The 19,703-nt window shown below is 37.4% G+C and overlaps 1 protein-coding gene across 5 annotated transcripts in view; it reads left to right on the top strand.

Moving 5' to 3' along the window:
* Nucleotides 1-19,703, top strand: part of DGKI (diacylglycerol kinase iota) — a 501,434-nt gene that overhangs the window by 263,098 nt on the left and 218,633 nt on the right. For all 5 annotated transcript variants that reach the window (XR_009185891.2, XM_071215292.1, XM_058297427.2 and 2 more), the window contains 2 exons: nt 5,438-5,520; nt 7,810-7,870. Coding sequence is in view for 4 of the 5 variants with exons in the window: in XM_071215292.1 (XP_071071393.1) it covers nt 5,438-5,520; nt 7,810-7,870 (144 nt within the window). In the remaining variant the exon portion in view is untranslated. The remainder of the gene's footprint in view (nt 1-5,437; nt 5,521-7,809; nt 7,871-19,703) is intronic.

Here is a 19,703-nt window from a genome sequence, read left to right as displayed (position 1 = left end):
TCCTGGAGCTTTCTCTCCTCAAGCCTTACATAGTATGATGTTCTGTTTTAAGAGGGGAGACCACTGACTTTTATCTACCCACCTCACAGACAAATTAAGAAATATGACCTCTGCATCTTTTCAAGATCCTCAGTCATAAGAATATTTAAATACCACTCATCAGAATTATTATTTGGAAAATTTTAGTCCTCAGAAATCAGTATTCAGTTTCAGGTAAATTCTATTTGGCAATGTGACTCCTATTCCCTTCTCATAATCCATTAGCTTTCTTTTTTTTTTTTTTGGTAAATAGGAAACACTGAGGTACTTGTTAAAAATGAGGATTCTAGGGGCTCCCCTTAATCTGACAGAGTGGGTGTCCAGTGAGTCCTAGGAATTTCAATGTTGACAAGAACCTTAAGTAATTCTGCTTGTAGAGCATATTTTGAGAAATGTCATCAGAATAATTTCCTCATCTCTCAGAATACCTGTTGCCTGCATGAGTAGCACAGCAGGTCACAATTCCTTTGAGGTTTGAATTTCTTTGGAAAATATCTTTAAAACTGCTCATCCTTAGCTTAGAGCAGTGGTTCTCCATCCTGGCTGCACATTAGGATAATCCAGGCAGCTTGAAAATAAAGCTATGTTTGCCCCACCCCAGACCAGCTAAGTCAGAACATCTGAGGTAGAAACTGAAAATTGGTATGAGCTCCTGGTGGATTATTTTCCTATGTTGCTACTGTTAAGAACCTCTGACTTTTCTGCTCAGCCGTTAATGTGCATGTGACTTGTTTGGGGATCTTGTTAGCGTACAGCTTCTGATTCAGTAAGTCAGGTTGGGGCCCAAGATTCTGCGTGTTAAAGTGCTCCCAGGTGAACCTGAAGGTGCTGGCCCATGGACCACTTTGATGAGTAAGGAGTTATTATAATCATGGCTGAAACACTTACTTTAGTAAAGCCTGATTTTTTTGTCTGTTAATAATTTACTAATTCCACTCACCTGCTTTTAGATAGAAAGTACTCCCACTCTTCTGTAAGCTTCCAACTTCGGTTTGTTTTAAACTGGAAAGCTCTTCTTTGAAAAAAGGTCAATGTTGCCCTCTGCTGGCAAGAAAAGTACCTGCAACTTTTCTCCACGTGTGTGGAAGGAAAATCTGAACCTTTTTTATTTCCAGCAGTTTCCAGGAATATATTGGGATGAATACATACAGGAACTCCTTCTATGTCCTTCTTTTAAATAATTTCAGATACTTCATGTAATTTTCTCTTTGTTTCTCCAAATTCTTTCAGTGGGCAATGAGACTGAGTACTTTGAGAAACCTTAGAGGTTAACAGCACTACTGTAATTTTTAGCATTTGAATTATTTTTGCTAATACCACTGGAATCAGGGGCCAAAATATCAGCTTTGAGTGACTCCTCCTATGGAGAAGAGGCAGTAAGTGAAAGTTAGTGTTTTCTCCAACCCAGCCTCTCTTCTGCATAGAAACCTGAAGAATAGAGAAATTAGGTCCCTCCCTTATATTTAGGTCTGTTTTATCTTCAAAACTTTCTCTTCTTTGATGACCCTGACTCACTAGAAACTTTCTGTCTATGTCTCATAGGCCTTCCTGTATGGCTTTCAATGTGCCTTCTTTTGCTGAGCTTCTTTTCGGGCCCCACATTGGGCGACAGTTGCTGAGATCAGCTCAGTGATAGGTTGGCTCGAAGGGAAGGCAATGCAAAATTTACAGAAATAAAGGACAGAGAGAGACACAAGAGAGGAGATAAAGATGGGACCAGGTGACTCACAGCTCTTGAAACTGAGAGCCTCAACTGTTTGCTATCAGAACTGCAACATCATCAACAATAATAGGTAACAACGGCAACATCTACAATAGAACAGGTGTAACATTTACAATAAGGAACAGGTCATGCAAAGTTCAAATTCCTTTGGGATTATTTGGAACCCGTTTGAAATAATTACTTCCTAAAGTCTTCCTCTTACAAACTTTTCTGTTCCTCAGGCCTTTCTTATTGTCTGGGCAGCTGTTTCCATGCTCTAGGTAATGCCTCCACGATGTAAACCAACACTTGCTTAGTAACATGTTGGAATGTTTCAGGTTACATTAGAGTTACAAAGCTTTGTTGAAGATTCATATGCTTATCTAAGCTGACCAATTCTTAGTTGCTTCTGTGTACCCCAAATTCATTTTCATTGTTTTCCTTTATGACAAATTCAGATCACTGCCTCTTGAGAGCAAGATCTTCTCTGACTGGCTGATCTCCCTCTTACCCCACCTAAAACTCTGTCTGGCTCAAAGTAGGTGAATGAATGAATCATGTTCATTTCCCTCTAAAAATATCTACCCACTTTTTGGGAAACTGTATTCTCCTACCTGACCCCATTCTTAACATTGGAAGCTGGAAGGAATAATGTTTTATTGCCCTTAGGAAGACCTAACCCTTAGAATATCTAAAATAGTTTTGTGGCCAATGAGGTATGATATCTATGACAGCGTGGATGAGACCTTTTTTCAGGGTGTGTTGGGTTGAACTGTAGACTATTTTTTCACTTAGAGAAAGCTAGACTCTTGCACATAACTAGACTTTTGTGTTTGAGCATATTGAACGTGAAAAGTGCGAGAGTTTGAGACTTATTAGTGAATGACAATTATGTAAATGCCTGAGTGGATTTAGCCCTGCCAGAAAGAAAGAAATTATTCTTTCCTCGTAAATTAGTATTTGCTAAACCATTCCATTCTATTTAATAAGTCACTTTATTGTAAAGCACTAAAATAGCTTATCCTGGTGATAGCAGCAGAGTTAATAGAATTCTCTGAAACGTGTGAGTTAGCCATTTAGTCTCTGCACACCAAGACTCATTTAAAACAATGCAATGCTTTCATTCATGGTCTCACTATTATTGCTAGTGAATATTATATTTTGGGAAAAAAGAGATTACTCTTTAGAAGATGTCATTGTATTTTAGCCTGAATGTGCCTACTGATACTATGTCTGGCTAGTCCACTTACCCCTGCACAGCTCCAGAAGGCTCTATTCCCATAGAGTGCAGTGTAAATGGCAAATCCTAGAGCTGTTCATTTCACAACCTGACAGCTTTAATTAATAGCCTTTCCTCAAAAGGATAAATTGAGAAAATTAGGTGTTCTGACTAACACATATTGAAAATGAGCAAAACCAAATCTGTGGCCACTCAAATCTTTTAGAGAAATTTTAGGTTAAGAAAAACAACCTCCCAATGCTTTTTATTTTCGGAAAGGTGTTAATTACCGAATATTGAATGCATACTAGAAGAAGCTGAAATTGAGATGTACACTCCACTGTAGCCAAAGGTGGAAAGGAATAATTAACATCAACAATTCATATTGCTCCAGGAATCTAAAACTGGGAAATTCATTTTCTAGTAAGACAGTTGGGTAATTTTTAATAAATTGTTTAGTTGTTAAAATGATTCTAGTGTTACCTGTTAAATATAAAAGCTTATTTGAGGAAATGCCCAACTGACTTGATAGCAAGGCTAGGTTTGATCCAGCATTTAGTCAGTGTTATGTATCTAAATCTCTATCTGAGTTTGATGGGAAGCAAAATGTGTCTTTTGGTGAAACTGAAGGATTAGCTGTGATAATTAAAGATAGAATATTATTGCTAAAATTATACAAGCACAAGATAAAGCAGAACTTTTAAATTACAGGTTAGGATATGTGAAACAATAGACCCACATCGGCCTCAGAAAAAACTGGCATAACAATGTGATAATTATAAACTACACTCTAGCCCTCACATCCTCAAGTGTAATTTAATGAATATATTAACAAGGAGCAAAAGGAACTAACGTTTACAAAGAAGGGGACTAACATTTATGAAATCCTATTTTGTGCCACATGCTGTGTTAGATACAAAGCTATTACATGTTCATTTCAGTCTCATAATCTCCCTGCTAGGTAGATATTGCCCTCCTAATTAATATACTGAATTTCTGCAAGATTAAAAAATGCTCATGACTACCCTTTTGAAACGTCCAAGTTAGTTTTGACTCAAACTCCATGCTATTTCCACTATACAAGCATAACTCTTACATACAGCAATTAAATATACAAACTTAGCAATATTTTAGGATAGAGCGATCATGATATGTATTAAAGAACCTTAATTACAAGCAACAAACCTGTTCAACTGATCAAATATTATTTGCTATGGTTGATAATGACCTAAAAATGAGGCATTAAACATGATTTTAAAGCTCTTTTAACATTACATAATAAAAAGGTCCTTTCATTTCTTGTTCCCTCAATCCACTTTAAGAAATTATCTCCAGAACTAACTTTTATCTACCATGACGATCATCTGTAAAAAGTCCACAATTACTTAAAACACTCCAAAAATAATGTGAGAGGAAACCATTTTTCTTGGACAAGGTAAACCTTTAGAGACATGGAGGTGGAGAAATGTCAAAATAACCTAAGGAAATTATGTATTTTATTTTATTTTTTAAAATTCTCTTCCCTTTCACCCCCTTCCCCCCCTTCCCTTCCCTTCCCTTCCCTTCCCTTCCTTCCTGCCCCAGTTGTTTGTTCTCTGTGTCCATTTTACTGTGTGTTCTTCTTTGTCCGCTTCTGTTGTTGTCATTGGCATGGGAATCTGTTTCTTTTTGTTGTGCCATCTTGTGTCAGCTTTCCGTGTGGGCGGCGCCAGTCTTAGACAGACTGCACTTTCTTTCGTGCTGGGTGGCCCTCCTTACGGGGTGCACTCCTTGCACGTGGGGCTCCCCTATGCGGGGGGCACCCCTGCATGGCAGGACACTCCTTGTGAGCATCAGCACTGCGCATGGGCCTGCTCCACATGGGTCAAGGAGGCCCGGGGTTTGAACCACCAACCTCCCATGTGGTAGACGAACGCCCTAACCACTGGACCAAGTCCGCTTCCCTGTATATTTTATAAATAACTGTGAACCTGTAATACTTTTGTTTCCATTAAAAAATTTAATCAAATTACACTTAGCTAATACCACCCATGTTTCATATTATGCAAAGACAATAGCAATCTGAATCAAAAGCAAAAATTGTTTCCTTACATGGATTCCATACATTAAGTAAAACTAAAAGATACTATTTATTAAGCACTTATTGCATGTCAGGCATTATGTTGTGTGCTCCTCAGATTTACCAAATTTAATCCTTGCAACAATTTTATGAACTAGACATTCTTGTCTCCATATTACACAGATGGAAGCCGAGCTTAATGAGATTAAGAAACGTGCTCAGGGTCACACAATAGTTAAACCATTGTCTAAGATGGACTCAAATTTATGTATATCCATCACCAAAGGCCAAGATTTTAACAACTTCTCTATACTGTTTGTAATTGGATGTTGTTTTAGATACCAGGATTTGTTTTCATTTTTATATGAGTAGTTAATATTTGGAAATTTCTTCCCATTGTTGTGATTTTTCCTTACAGGGAACCAAAGTCCTACAGATGTTCATGTGGTACCTGAATCCACGGCAAGTCTTTGATCTTTCCCAGGAAGGGCCCAAAGATGCGTAAGTTTGGAACTACCCTCCATGTTTCACATCTCTTTCAGGCAAGAAGGACTTTCTGCTTTGAGGTCCAGCTCCATTATTTGATTTCCCTGTGAAATAATTTCTGACCATTTCTCCACTAGGTTCTTACCTGTACTCTCTTTTCTTTAAAACTTCCCCTACTACTACTACTTCCCTACTACTCTTCTTGGGCTACTTCCCTTGAGGACATATCTTCTCAGTTGTTAAGCTGGTGAATACGTTAGTGTTCATTGCTCGTGTACATACAATTGTACGTATCGGTATGTCTGTAATTTGAGGGAGAACCATCATTTTTCTATGTATGAATGTACAACTTAGGAGGTAAATGTGGATGTATCTCTATGGAGGGTGGTTGTATTTGTTTGTGAACATGCTCATTTGTATGGATTAGAGACTGTGTGCGTGCGAGCATGTGCTTTCATGTATGTAATTGAGAGAGACTATTTCATTGATTATACCATTGTGGGGGTATTTTAATCCCTGCTCTTTAATCCCTTGTGAGCTTCTCAAAATATTATCTGTTTTCGTTAGAAATGTTGAGACATAGAGAAAGTTATTTTTATTTTTTTGAGGCGGTACTGGGGATTGAACCTGGGACCTTGTACATGGGAAGCAGGTGCTTAACCACTGAACAGGCATAGCTTTCCATGTACAAGATCCAGGGTTCAATCCCCAGTACCCTCTAAAAAACAAAACAAAGCAGAAATAGAGAAATAAAATCTCAATATGGATAGCTTATATCCTATTTGATAGAGGGAGAGGTATATTTTTGCTGTTATCTGGTTCCCTTTTATAACCCCATCTCTTAAGATAGTTTGAATGTCACTTGATAAACATTAAAATTTAAGTATGCTACAATGATGGGGGAGGTTGTTGGTATGGGAGGAGTGGGGTGGGGGTGTCAGGGGTGTACGGGAACCTCTTATGTTTTTTTTTAGCATTTCTTGTGATGTATATATCTTTAAAAAAATACAATTTACAAAAATGATGGGGTGAGGGTTGGGAGTGGGTTGTATGGGAACTTCTTATGTTTTTTAATGTAATGTTATTTGTGATCTATTAACTTTAATAAAAACAGTATAAAATTTAAGGGATATCAATTAATTTTAAATAAGTAGCAATATCAGAAGCATAGAAATGTCAACTCCAATAGATTCTAAATAAATAGTATTCCTGTCTGAAATGGATAAATTAATCATTTCAAGTGTACAGGAGAACATAAAATATGAAAGTTTATTTCTGCTGCTGTTCTCTTAATCTATGAATTTCTTTGCCAGTATAGTTTTCTGTAGGACTTTGTTGTTGTTTTTTTATTTGGATGTATTAAGACAAATCTATAACCCTGACTTTTGCCTTTTTAGATGTTTATTTTCCTTAATATTTTATCATTTTAACTAGACTTAAGGTACATAGGCTTCATTAGGGCACCATGAAGAAAATGGTAGAACATGAAATATCTTCAGAAAAGAATTATTTGATTTAAATAGGTAATGTTTTCTAGAATAGAATCACTAACAGCTTCACTTAAGCAAAGGTTTAGCAGGGTTGGTATCATCGCTTATTTATTTTTGCAGCAGCCACATGAAAGATAAAATGATCAAATTTCAGCAGACAAGTTCAAAATAAAGAAAAATCAATGAATTTCTAACTTTGGTTTGGAGCATTTGAGAGGAGTTGTGAGTGTGAGTGAGTGAGTTCAGAGATAAATGAAATTGTGGGTGTTGTACTAATGATAGTGGGGTATCCTTCTTCTGTCACTCCCTGAAAAAGGTTTCCTAGGGTTAAGATTGGGAAGTGTAAACTTGAAAAATAAATAGATCAAGGACAAGCTAATAGTGTGCATGGGGAAGTTATATAAGGACTATTGATTACCAATTAATGATGATTTCTCTTGAGAAAGGAGAGGGGAGAGTGAGGGAAATAAAAGAAGAAAGTCAGAGCCAATGAGGAAAATAATGTGCTAGGAACTAATAAGGAAAACAATATGTTTTGATACTTTAATAGGAATTATGGAAAATAAAACTTTAGTACATCCTAAATTCCCATTCCAATGCTGGTCATTTAAAAATAATATTTGTTGCCAACCTCTGATGGAATTGGTGAAGTCAGTCCTCTGATGGTTACTTGGTAACTTGTTTTGGTAGCATTGTCATTCTTATAACCATACATGTTTGACAATGGACACCCTGCTCCTATTTACCATGTGTTTTATCTTTAGTGTATCCAGTAGTGTGCACTTCTATTTACTCATTTTTATTTCCTCTACAGTCTTGAGCTGTATAGGAAAGTACCGAATCTGCGAATTCTGGCCTGTGGTGGGGATGGAACGGTAAGTCTTTGAAATAGAATCCAATTCTTTTCATTATTTCTTCCATCTTTCTTAGACTTCCGTATGGAAGTTCTCTTTCTTCAATCATACCTTACTGTCTTTCCAGTTCCCTAAGACACATGCCTCTCTATGTGTGAATCATAGCCCCTGAGGACTGGAAGGGACTTTATTCTTATCCTCATGGACACATACTTGATCCTTCTAAATTATATTTACTCCCTGAGCTATATTATATCCTCTCCTGTTCTTCAAGAGAAGTATATGGTCAAATCTTTAGATGTGATGATTATAGATGTTGTTTTAATAATGTGAGCTGACCTATTTCCATTCGTTCTTGTATTTGATGTAATAATTATTAAGGAGAAATATACAGCCACATTTGAATTACTGTATTTGTTTACTAGTGGAAATAAATCTCAGAATTATGACTAACATTGATTTGCTTTAAAGGTCATTGGTCCAATTTTTATTCAATTCTTTCTGAAGAAAAGATGCAATTGGACTGTAGTTTAATATTACAGATATATTTTCCCATTTTCTTTGTCTCATCTGTTTCTCATTTTGGCCTTTACTTATCTTGATATATTTAGCAAAGGTAAAAATTGAGAATTGTGTTACTTAGATTCTCATACTGAGAATCTTTTTCTGGGTTTGGAGTTTGCCCCCACGGGATCTAGGATTTTATTATGAGCTACCTTTGGTTGTTCTCTAATCTCTCTAAATAGAGTGTTTTATTCTCAAAGGTAACAATGAAATAGTATCTTTAATAGCACCATGCAGCATTGGATGCTCATTATATACTAATAAATGTTACTAGAATGAAATAGAACTGTGATTCCTCTGGTCCCTCAAGATACTCTGTGAGGAAAACACATTTTTCAGTTGGGTAATATTGCATATGGTATTTATCATTTATCATTCTTGGGCAGCCGCAATGCATGTAAATAGCTTACAAAATTTGCTATGAAGTCTTACAACAAAGAAGCCAGACCTATTTAACTTTGTTTAATTCAGTGTTTCCAAAATTATCTCAACATGGGATCTTCCCTCTCCTAATCCAGTTGAATTTCAACCAATTATAGTATTCTAGGTATAAATACACTAACGTGGAATTTTCCCAACTTCTTTTAATACGAGTTATATCCAAACTAATCCTATAGAACTAGACCTACTATGGTCTTCCCAGCTCAACCATCCCATGGTTAGTTATTTTTAAAAAAAGATAAACTCATTGTGACCATTTACTACAGTTTTTCCTAATTTTAGAATCTACTTTCTTATATCAGTTCAAGATTCCACTCATTTCTTTCATCTTCCTCCAAATCTTAGTGACGGCAGCAGACAAGCTTAGAATTCTCCCGATATCCTGAATTCATCTTACTCTTTCTTAACTTAAATAATCATGATCTCTAATTACCCATTGTATCTCCGTATCTTGGACTTCATTGTCGCATGGTGTGCTCCACCTCCCAAACCTCCCCATCATCCCTGATCCTCCCCATCCCCTCTCCCTCTTTCTCCTTGCTTTCTTCTTCCTCTGCCCTACTCACAGGTATGTGTAGGAGACACCTTGCTAGATTATGTGATAGTGAGGCATTCTCTGCAATTAAGTATTTGAAGACATGGGATTTTCAGAGCATAAAGGATAGAGAAGAGAACAAGTTCAGACACTTGTAGGAGTAGGAACCAAAGTCCAAAAGGAAAATGAAAAGATAGAAGTAGAAGGACAGCTAATGGTGTATTCTGTCAGGAAAGCAAACTGAAAGAGAAGTTTCAAGTAGTGGTTATATCCTTAAGGAGAGAATGAAGAATTACCATTGAATTTACAAAGGAGGATATACCTGGTGGTTTTTCAAAAAAGCACTTTCAATAGAGTGTCTGGGATAAAAACAAAAAAGTGAAACTTGGTACATCCCTACTGAACTCCTAAGGGCTGAATCCAATTTCAGTGTTGATTTTTATAAATACTCCCTGGTATCATGAAATTCACCTTTCTCCTTGCCATGTAGAGTATGTGGCTCTCCTGCTTTTCTCATCCATTCTTTTCTAACATCTTTTCCTTAAATGTACCGTAATTAAGGGGTATTCCACAAAGCTAAACTTTGCTTTTTTAAAAAAATGTTCTAGCTACTTTTTTCTTTAGAGACCACATCTATGTTCCTAACTTCAGTTCTCACATCCTTCTACATAACTCACAAATGCATTAGACATTTACACTCAAGTGTTCTACAATCACTTGCAACAGGCATGTAGTAATTTATTTACCCTTGAGTTGGTAAATACTTTTGGACTCATTATTTCTGTCTGTAATAGTGTCTTTAGTGCAATTACCCACAGTCAAAACTTTGGTTATCTTGTGTCTTATGTGAAACCAGTTTTTATTTTACTTAAGCTCATTAAATAAGGTCTTTTGTGAAAAATACATGGGCTTTATGAAATGTTTATCAGGATATATGATGGATATAATTAGTTTTATTGGTTTAAAATATGACTCTTATTTTTGGGTAGAGACAGTTTATGTAAAGAAAAGGTAGCCTGAAGAAGAAAAAATGCTGGCTTTAGGCAAGTGAAGTGCAATTTTCCAGGGTATCAGGTATGTATTTGACAAACCATTCAGCCACTATGTAGTGAGTGTATCTATCACAGTAGAAGCCATCAGAATTCTGTCAGTATAGTGGCAGGGCTCAAGGAGGAATCAGAAGTGGAATCTTTTTGACTGCCTGGAGTAAGGAGAAATTAAACTTTAATCATAAGTGCATGGAATATTATTTATTATGGAGAAGTTCCACATTAATTTTGGCTAAAGTTCTGAGGCTTCAATATTATACTTATTTTAATTTTATGTTATTAGAAAATATAAGTAGGCAGAATGATATATCTCTTGATATTTCACTGGGAGGTGGAAGAGTTTGGTCCTAGTTCTGGTTTTGCCACTGAACATTTCTGTGACTTTCTGCAGTACCCTCACTCTCTTTTGTGGTTTTTCTAAATCTGCAAAGGGATACATTTGAATCTCTAAGATTCTTCTTAACTATAGCATTATAATAGTATAGACAATTTGCTGTTCCAGAGACAGATAATGCAGGCCACATTTGTAATTTTAAATTTTCTAGAAGCCACTTACAAAAAAGTAAAAAGCAGATAAAATTAACTTTAATATATTTTATCCAACCCAATGTGCCAAAAATATTATCATTTCAATATATACTCAATATAAAAATTATAAATATTTTATGAAATATTTATACTATTTTTGAAATCTGGCATCTCTTTGACACTTACCGCTCATCTGGTTTGAATCAGTCATATTCAAGTGCTCAACAGCCGCATCTGCCCCATGGCAATGGCATTGGATAACCAGTTGTAGTTTTTTTGTAACTGGCTTGCATAACCTCGAGGTAGTCACTTAGTTACAAGCCCCATCTTTGAGTGTTACACTGAGCTAAAACTTAGCTAGTTCAGGAATGATCTCAAACCTTCGTTTATAAGCTAGAAATAGTCATGCTTTGGCCTTGTGGCAAATTGCATTCTCTTCCTTCCTTGGCTACATCCAAACTCCTCATAGCTAGCACCTGGCTTAAATATTTAAGCATATGTACTGAGACATTGAGGCACACATGCCCTCATTATGGCTCCATTAGGTTTAACACAAGATCCCTACCTGGCCCATGATCTTGGTGAACTGGATCAACAGGTCCACATAATTATTTCAAGCTTTTTCCAAAGCTTTAGAGTCACATTGACTTTAGCCATCCACTTTGTGCTCATTTCTTATTCACTTGCCCTCTTTCAATGTGGATACTGTCTAAATAGGCACTTCCATGTTCTCTTGATACAGCCAAGACAGGGAAAAAGGTTTTATTTTTCTTTAATTTACAGGAGTAAGCAGATCATTCCAATCCCTTTGTTCTCCCTCAGCCTCAGCTTATCTGTGTCAATGGTAAGCACATGGTATTCCCTCAAGAAATATTCATTGTCAATAATGGAAGGAATATCCTAAACTGACATTTCTATTTCAAAAGAGCTCCTACCTTGAATGTTGTCTCAATTTCTTTAGGGTTAATTTTAAACATATTTCTTTTAATAGATGGTGACTTTGTAAACTATTAGGGACAAATATAAATTAAAATATCAAAAGGAAGACTCATAGTGTAGTCAATAGAAGGTGTTACTCATCCATCAAATACTGTCTTGATGTCTTTTCAGAGTTTAGAAATGTTTCCCTCATTTTTCTCAATTCCTCCATATGAGTGTCCTTCACTTTTCTACCTGTCATATACAACTGAGTACAATTTGTTCTGCTCTGTTTGAAGAAAGTGTCAATTCACTGTCCTCCCCACCCTGTAGACACCTCTAAAATTACTATATCACAGAAGGAAAATGTTCAAAATGCACTTGAACATTCAGTGGCTGCTAAAGCTGAGAACAGACAGGTGGTGGCAGCATTGGCCAGCTGCTGCTGCGGGTTGGCTGATTTGAGACAAAACCTGGTGTTCTAGAATGCCAGCCCTGCTTTTCCTAACACAGGGAAGGAAGGGACTCTGCAAACTGGAAAATGATTTTGCCTGTTCAGAATAGCTTTCTTCAGTTCTGGTGGAAAATATGCAAGTGTTATGTGTTGCAATCAATCAAAAATGTATTTGAAATGTGCAAGATCAGCTTGTGGAGATGATTTAGGGGAATGCTTAAATCCTAGCAAACCCCAACCCAGTTCTGGAAGTGCTTACAGTCTGAACAAGCAGGGACAGGCTTCCCATTACTGGGAAGGCAGAGTCTCCAAGAACAGATTTGGGGTCTTAACTGTTTCATATAGTTTTGCTCTTATAAGAATAAAGTCACACAGTATTGCCCAAACTTTTTTGTCTCCTGTTATCATAAGTGTGTTTCCATTTCTTTTTTTCATAGCATCTTTCTACTACAGTGCCAATTTGTTTGACTGTTAGTGATAGCCTGCAGAAGAAAGACTTCTTGATTTGATGGCATCCAAAGGTGGGATAGACTTGCAAGCATCAGGTTCGGCTTTTCTTTCCTTGAGGGCATTTTTCTTCTAGAAAACTGGACCTTTATTGATGAAGTGAGGAAAGAGGGAGAAAAAAATAGAGCTGAATCATAGAAGCTAATGTTAACATAGCATTTCCTATTTACCAGGCTCATTCTAAGCAATTTCTACATGTTATTTAACTGATAACTTAATCCTAAGAGGCAGGTACTATTGTTATCCTCATTTTATAGGTGACAGAACTGAGAATTATCAAGATCTAGTCACTTGCCTAAACCTGTCCATCCAGAAAGTAGAGGAGCTGGACCTCCAACCCAGGCTTGCTGACCCCTAGTTTGGTACCCTAAATGCCAGCACTATGCTGTCTTCTGAAGAAGCTCGTCATTGGGTAGTGATGATGTAGCTGTTGAACAAGAAAAGCTGTATGAAGCTTTTGAAGTTGTATGAAGGAAAGATACAGACTCACATCAGCCAACGAACTATTAGCATTACAGTGGTTGTAGATGACAGAATTTCAAGACCAAAATCAGTGCTGTGAGAGATACAAGGCATTTATGACTCTAAGCATTACATAATGAGGAAATACTAAGGTTATCTTCTTGTATTCAGAGGAAATTTTTCCATTGGCTGTGGAAAAAGGAATATAGTATATTTATCCAGTTTGCAAAGCAAATCAACTGTTAAGAAAGGGAGAAGATCCTTTGCATTCAAATCAATTACATTTTTTTCTTTTCTGCTTGGGCCACATATATGGGGAAAGTAGATGGGAAGAAATCATAAGGTCTTAAAAGTTCCTGCCATTTTGCTGAACCACAGCATGGTAACCAATGGATCTTTGACAACCTTCTTTGAGAAAGTAAAAAGGAACAGAAAGGCCTGGATGTTATGGGAGGTATATTTCAAAGTCATTTGGAAATTATTTATATTTCATGGGCAGTGAATAAACTGCCTAACTTTTTATTCTGTGTTAGTATGAGCATTTCTCATCTTCAGAGGAAGCTGTTTTTGTCCTGTTTTATACCTTTTCCTTCTCTGTCTGCATCACCATTTCTTTCTAGTAGTTTTAAATTTGTCTCCAGTACCTTCAGGCCAAAATTGAGTTTTCTATTGGTGACTAAGGCTTCCATCCTAAGATGATATCAGCAATGCTCAAGGTATGTCCCTCAGCTGGTGAGAGGTGGGGCCCAGCTTTCATCAGAGAGAGGCTTCTTCGACTTCCTCCAGCCATGACAGGGCCTCAGCTTTCTGTGGGCCACAGTCTTAGTGCTTCTTCACACTCTTTCCCAGCCTCTTTCTTCCAGTGCTAAGAGGGAGGCTGACAAACCTCCTTGTCCCCTGCAGAGAGCCTGACTCCAATACATTGCCATCGGGGAAGAACATTTAACTCCCATTATCAGACAGAAGGCCTGACTCCCAGCTGCCTCTGCTTGTCACAAGACCCAGAGCCAAGCAGACCTGAGGCTTTAACTAGCTGCTTGTATTATTTTGTTTCTGTTTTGGTCATAAAGATGTGTCCTTTAAAGTTTTGCCTATCGTTGCTGTGTCTGGAGTGAAATGGGTGTTGAAAATGTGAACTCATAGCAATACCTTTATCAAGAAAAAGAGATGTATTTCAACTAAACCTAAGACAAAAATTTTCTAATCTAAATCTACCTAAAAGAAAATGGGCTGACTCAAGAGTGCAAATAATGAAAGGGAGATTAATGATCATCTAACTTTCAGAGAAGTTTAAAAGAAAATGCCTTTTTTTTCCCTTCTCTGTATGGGATGTTGAATTTGATTCCTTTAGGATGCATTGTATATCTGAGAGTTATTGGTTTTACTCAGGGTAGTTTTCTTTCTGCAATCTCTGATCCCTGATTGTTTGGCTTTCTGAGTTTTCATGTCCTTTTTAATGACTTTTAAGCCCGTTTTTTGTCATCTGTTAGTCTATCTTGCAGTCTATTAGACTGTTTGCTTTTATTGCCTTTAGCTTGTGCTTTTAGCAGTGCAGGAGCAGTGTCTAGCACAGTCATTGGAACTAATTTTGCATCTAGCATTTAAAAAAAAAAAAAAACTGAAAGAGCAAGCTTTGTTAGTACTGTGTGTAAAATAAAGATCTAGAAAAACCTCTGGGTCAGAATCTAAGCAGTTGCCTAGCAGTAATTGTCCAGTTTGGGGCAGTGGGTGAACTTTTTGACATTCTCAGATATCTAGATATCTAGTTATCACATTGAGTGAACATTGTGATATGCCTTTCCAGAAGGTAATCACAATTTTAGACTATATTGATGGAAGGAAATGTTTTATATCCTGGGAAGTAATCATTGTGGAAGAGAAAGGACATTAGTCAAGAAACCTAATTCCTCCCTGAGTCTGCCACTACTAATTATTTAGTCTGGAGCAAATTACATAATTTCACTGTACCTCAATTAATAAGTTGAAAATTAGGTGAGTGAGAGTTAATTTCTAAGGTTTCTCCCACTCTAAAATTTTCAAATTTAGGCCCTATTTGGAATACTAGGTTTAGTTTCTTATTTAAAGACTCCTGTATTGTAGTGGTTAAGAGATTGGCCTAAGTTTTTTTCTAATTTATTGAAGTATATCACTCAGACATAAACATACATAAACAATAAGTGTATAGTAATAGTTGTGAACTTACAAAACAAATGTATATAGCATCATACAGGACTCTCATAGCTCACCCCACCACCAATACCTTGCATTGTTGTTCAGCATTCTTATCTAATGATTAAAGAGCGTTGTCAAAATGTTACTACTAATCAAAGTATTTTCTCCCAACCCACCCTATTATTATTATTATCTTTATATCATTTATATATGAACATACATAAACAATAAGTATATAGTAATATTTGTGGACTTAAAAGGCAAACATGCATAACAATATACAGGGGTCCCATACATCAACCCTCCACCAATACTTTGCATTGTCGTGAGACATTTGTTACAGATTATGAAAGAATATCGTCAAAATTTTGCTACTAATTATAGTCCTTATCTTACATTTGGTGTATTTTTCCCCCAACCCACCCTATTATTATTTTTTAAATATATTTTTTATGACAGAAGTTGTTAACTTATAAAACAATCATGCACATGTGCAGAATTCCCAAACAACATCCATCTATCAACACACTGTGGTGGAACATTTGTTGCAATAAAATAATATCATCTGATTGTTACCATGTCCATACCATTTGGCACACATTTTCCATACTGCCCCTTTATCAACACAGTATATCTTTGGCATAGATGCAAACATATTAATTATTACTGCTAACCATAGTCCATAGGTCACTCCAGTTGTATTTTTCCCAAGCTTCTCCACATTCCCGCCACCCTGCAGTAGTGATGTACATTTGCTCTAGCACACAAAGGCCACTCTTGCATCTGTACTATCAACCACAATTCTCACCCACCTCTTGGTTTACTGTGCTATTCAGTTCCAAGATTATTCTCTAGCATTCTGTCAATTGGCATTTACATCCCTAGTCTACCATTTTCAGCCACATCTCAATTTATAAACTAGCTGTTACTATTTGTTACCATCCACTCTGTATATTTCCACACTTTTACATTAAAGCTAATTAAAACTTCTACATACATTAAATATCAGTAGTCCATCTCAGTCCTCCTCTTACCTCCTTTAAAAATCTACCACCTACCACCAGGGCTTGAACATATTTTCCTACAATTTCTTCTAGAAGCTTTATGGTTCTTGCTTTTATTTTTAGCTTTTTTCATCCATTTTGAGTTAATTTTTGGGTAAAGTATGAGATAGGGGTCCTCTTTCCTTCTTTTTGCTATGAATATCCAGTTCTTTCATCACCATTTGTTGAATGGGCTATTCTGCCTGAGCTGTGTGGTTTTGATAGGCTAGTCAAAAATCACTTGACCATACATTTGAGCATCTGTTTCTGAACCATAAATTTGGTTCCTTGGTCTATGTGTCTGTCTTTATGCCAGTGCCATGCTGTTTTTACCACTATAGTTAGATAACATAAAGTCTGGATATGAGAGTTTGCTTTTCCTTTCTAAGATGTTTCTGGTTATTGAGGACCCCATACCCTTTCAAATAAATTTGAAAATTGTGTTTTCAATTAAAAAAAAATGCTGGTGGAATATTTTATTGGAATTGCATTCAATCTGTATATCATTTTAAGTAGAATTGACATCTTAATGATATTCAGTCTTCCAATTCATGAGCATGGAATGTTTTTCCAGTTTAGAACTTTTTTGATTTCTTTTAATACTGAGTTGCAGTTTTCTAAATACATTGTAGGTCAAGTTTATTCCTATTTGAGTTTTATCTGTCATATTTTATTTTCCCCACTGTTTTGACACTTTTGGTTATTTTATTGATATAATCTTCATTTCTATACTCTCTTTCAGGCCTTTCTCTCCTGTCTTTTCTTTTCAGGCTCTAGCACACCCTTTAGCATTTCCTGAAAATCTGGTCTGTCTCTTGGTTAGAAATTCTTTCGGTTTCTGTTTATCTGTGAATATTCTAATCTTGCCCTCATTTTTGAAAGACAATCTTGCTGGATATGATTCTTGACTGGAAGTTTTTCTCTTGTAGTATCTTAAGTATACCATACCACTGTCTTCTTGCCTCCATGGTTTCTGGTGAGAAATCAGCACTTAACCTTATTGGGTATCCCTTATATCTTATGCATTGCTTTTCTCTTGCTGTTCTCAGAATTCTCTCTTTCGTCTTTGGCATTTAACATTCTCATTAGTATGTGTCTCAGTGTTGAACTATTCAGATTTTTTAAGATTACACTGTGCTTCTTGGACATGGATATCTATGTCCTTCAGAAGCATTGGGAAATTTTCTATCATTATTTCTTCAAATATCCTTCTGCCCCCTTTTCCTTTTCTTCTCCTTCTGGGACACCCATGACATGTATGTTTGCATGTCTTTTTCTGTCCTTTAGTTCCCTGAGACCTTGTTCAATTTTTTCCATTCTTTTCTTCATCTGTTCTTTTGTATGTTCACTTTCAGAGGTCATTTCTTCAAGCTCACCAATCCTTTCTTCTGCCTCTTCAAATCTGCTATTATATGATTCCAATATTTTAAATTTTCATTTATTGTACCTTTCATTCCCATAACATCTGCTATGTTTCTATGTATGCTTTCAAATTCTTCTTTGTGCTCATCCAATGTCTTCTTAATATCCTTAATCTCTTTAGCCATCTCATTGAATTTATTAAGGAAATTTGTTTGAACATCTATGATTAGTTATCTTAACTCCTTTATGTCATCTGGAGCCTTGTCTTATTCCTTTAACTGGGCCATGTCTTCCTGTTTCTTGGTGTAATTTTTTGTTGGTGTCTTGGAATCTGGCTTACTAGAGTATTCTGGGTGCAGTTTTTCTCTTTAGTTCAGGGCTTTCTGCCCTTTCTCCCTTGCTGGTTGTGTGGTAGGAGCCAAGGAAGTAGTTTTTGCTATGAGCTGTTGAGGCTCACTCTGCCCTCATTGCCCCAGGGACCCATGAAGCTTCTCCCAATTTTCTCCTTTGCCAGGGGTAGGACAGAGTTACAGCTGTGTGAAATAATCCAAGTAGTGGAGGCCTAGACTGTAGTTGCTCAGAGAGACTGATGAGGCTTCACACCCCTTTCTCCCCTGCCTGGGGCAGGGATGAAGCTGCAGGTGTGGGTAGCAATCTATGCAGTGTGGGTCCAAGCGCTGGTAGGCTTCTGATTATTCAGTCAGTGCCAGCCAAAGGTACCTGCAGTTACCTTGATAGGCTAGTTCAGGGCTCGCCTGCCTCCTGCCTGCCAGAGGTGGGGCTGAAGCCTAGGTTAGGGCTGCAGGCTGATCTGTGTGAAAGAAACTGGTTCTTACCATCACTGTGATTTTTGGTCAGCCCAGCTTCCCCTCATGCTGGGAGCAGAGTCAAAATGTGGCTACTGGCCTCTTTCCAAATTGGACAGATTCACACCCTAGCTTTTGGTAGGGTTATACTTTAGACAGCCAAGACTACTAATCAGTAACCAAAGTCAGTGGCCAACTGTCTCCTCCTCCCCTGTTTTTAGGAAATGGAGCTTGCAAATCCAGCAACAGAATAGCTCCTGGGACAGCTTGCACTGCCAAAGTAGGACAATCACCACCCTCCATGGCTTGGCCGTAATTTCCCATAGAGGCTGGTGCAGGTTCCCCCAGTTTCCTCCCTTCCAGAGGTGGGGCTGGGGCTTAGGCCAGACCTGCAATCTGATCTGGATGGAAAGAAGCTGGTCCCTACCATCACTGTGATTTTCAGTCCACCCTGCTTACCTTTGTGCCAGGCACAGAGTTAAGATGGTGGCTACTGGCCTTTTTCTGAGTTGGACAGGCTCAAACTTTAGCTGTTCTAAGGATTATACTTTAGCCCACTGAATTTACTCATCAGTAGCTGAAGTTGGTGCCCAGTCATCTTTTCCTCCCCCATTTTGGTTAGTGGAACTTTTAATTCCAGCTCCAGAACAGCTCCTGAGGAGGCTTGTGCCTCCAGTTGAGGATGGGCACCAGCCTCTGTGATTTGGAGTGCTCTACTTACGCATCTTCTCTGCAGATGGGCAGTCTTCTCCTTCCATTCCTTTAAGGATGTGGCAGGATGCTCTTCTGGTTTCCTGGAGCCACCAACCTGGTGCTTCAGCTAGCTCCAGATAGCTCTGGGTGTTTACTAACTGCCCTGTAGCAGATGCTGGCTCTAGGAGCTCTTTAATCTACTGCCATCTTGCTGGTTCTCTCAGGTTGGCCTAACTTTGAATGCCAACTCTACACTGCAAGAAAGGTGATATTAAACATGTCTCAGAGGATACTAATTCCCAGCATCCTCATCTATAAAA

Source organism: Dasypus novemcinctus, chromosome 5, assembly GCF_030445035.2.
Source record: "Dasypus novemcinctus isolate mDasNov1 chromosome 5, mDasNov1.1.hap2, whole genome shotgun sequence".
Lineage (NCBI taxonomy): Eukaryota > Metazoa > Chordata > Mammalia > Cingulata > Dasypodidae > Dasypus > Dasypus novemcinctus.
Note: the sequence above shows the minus strand (reverse complement) of the source record. Positions and strands in the feature narration are given on the sequence as shown.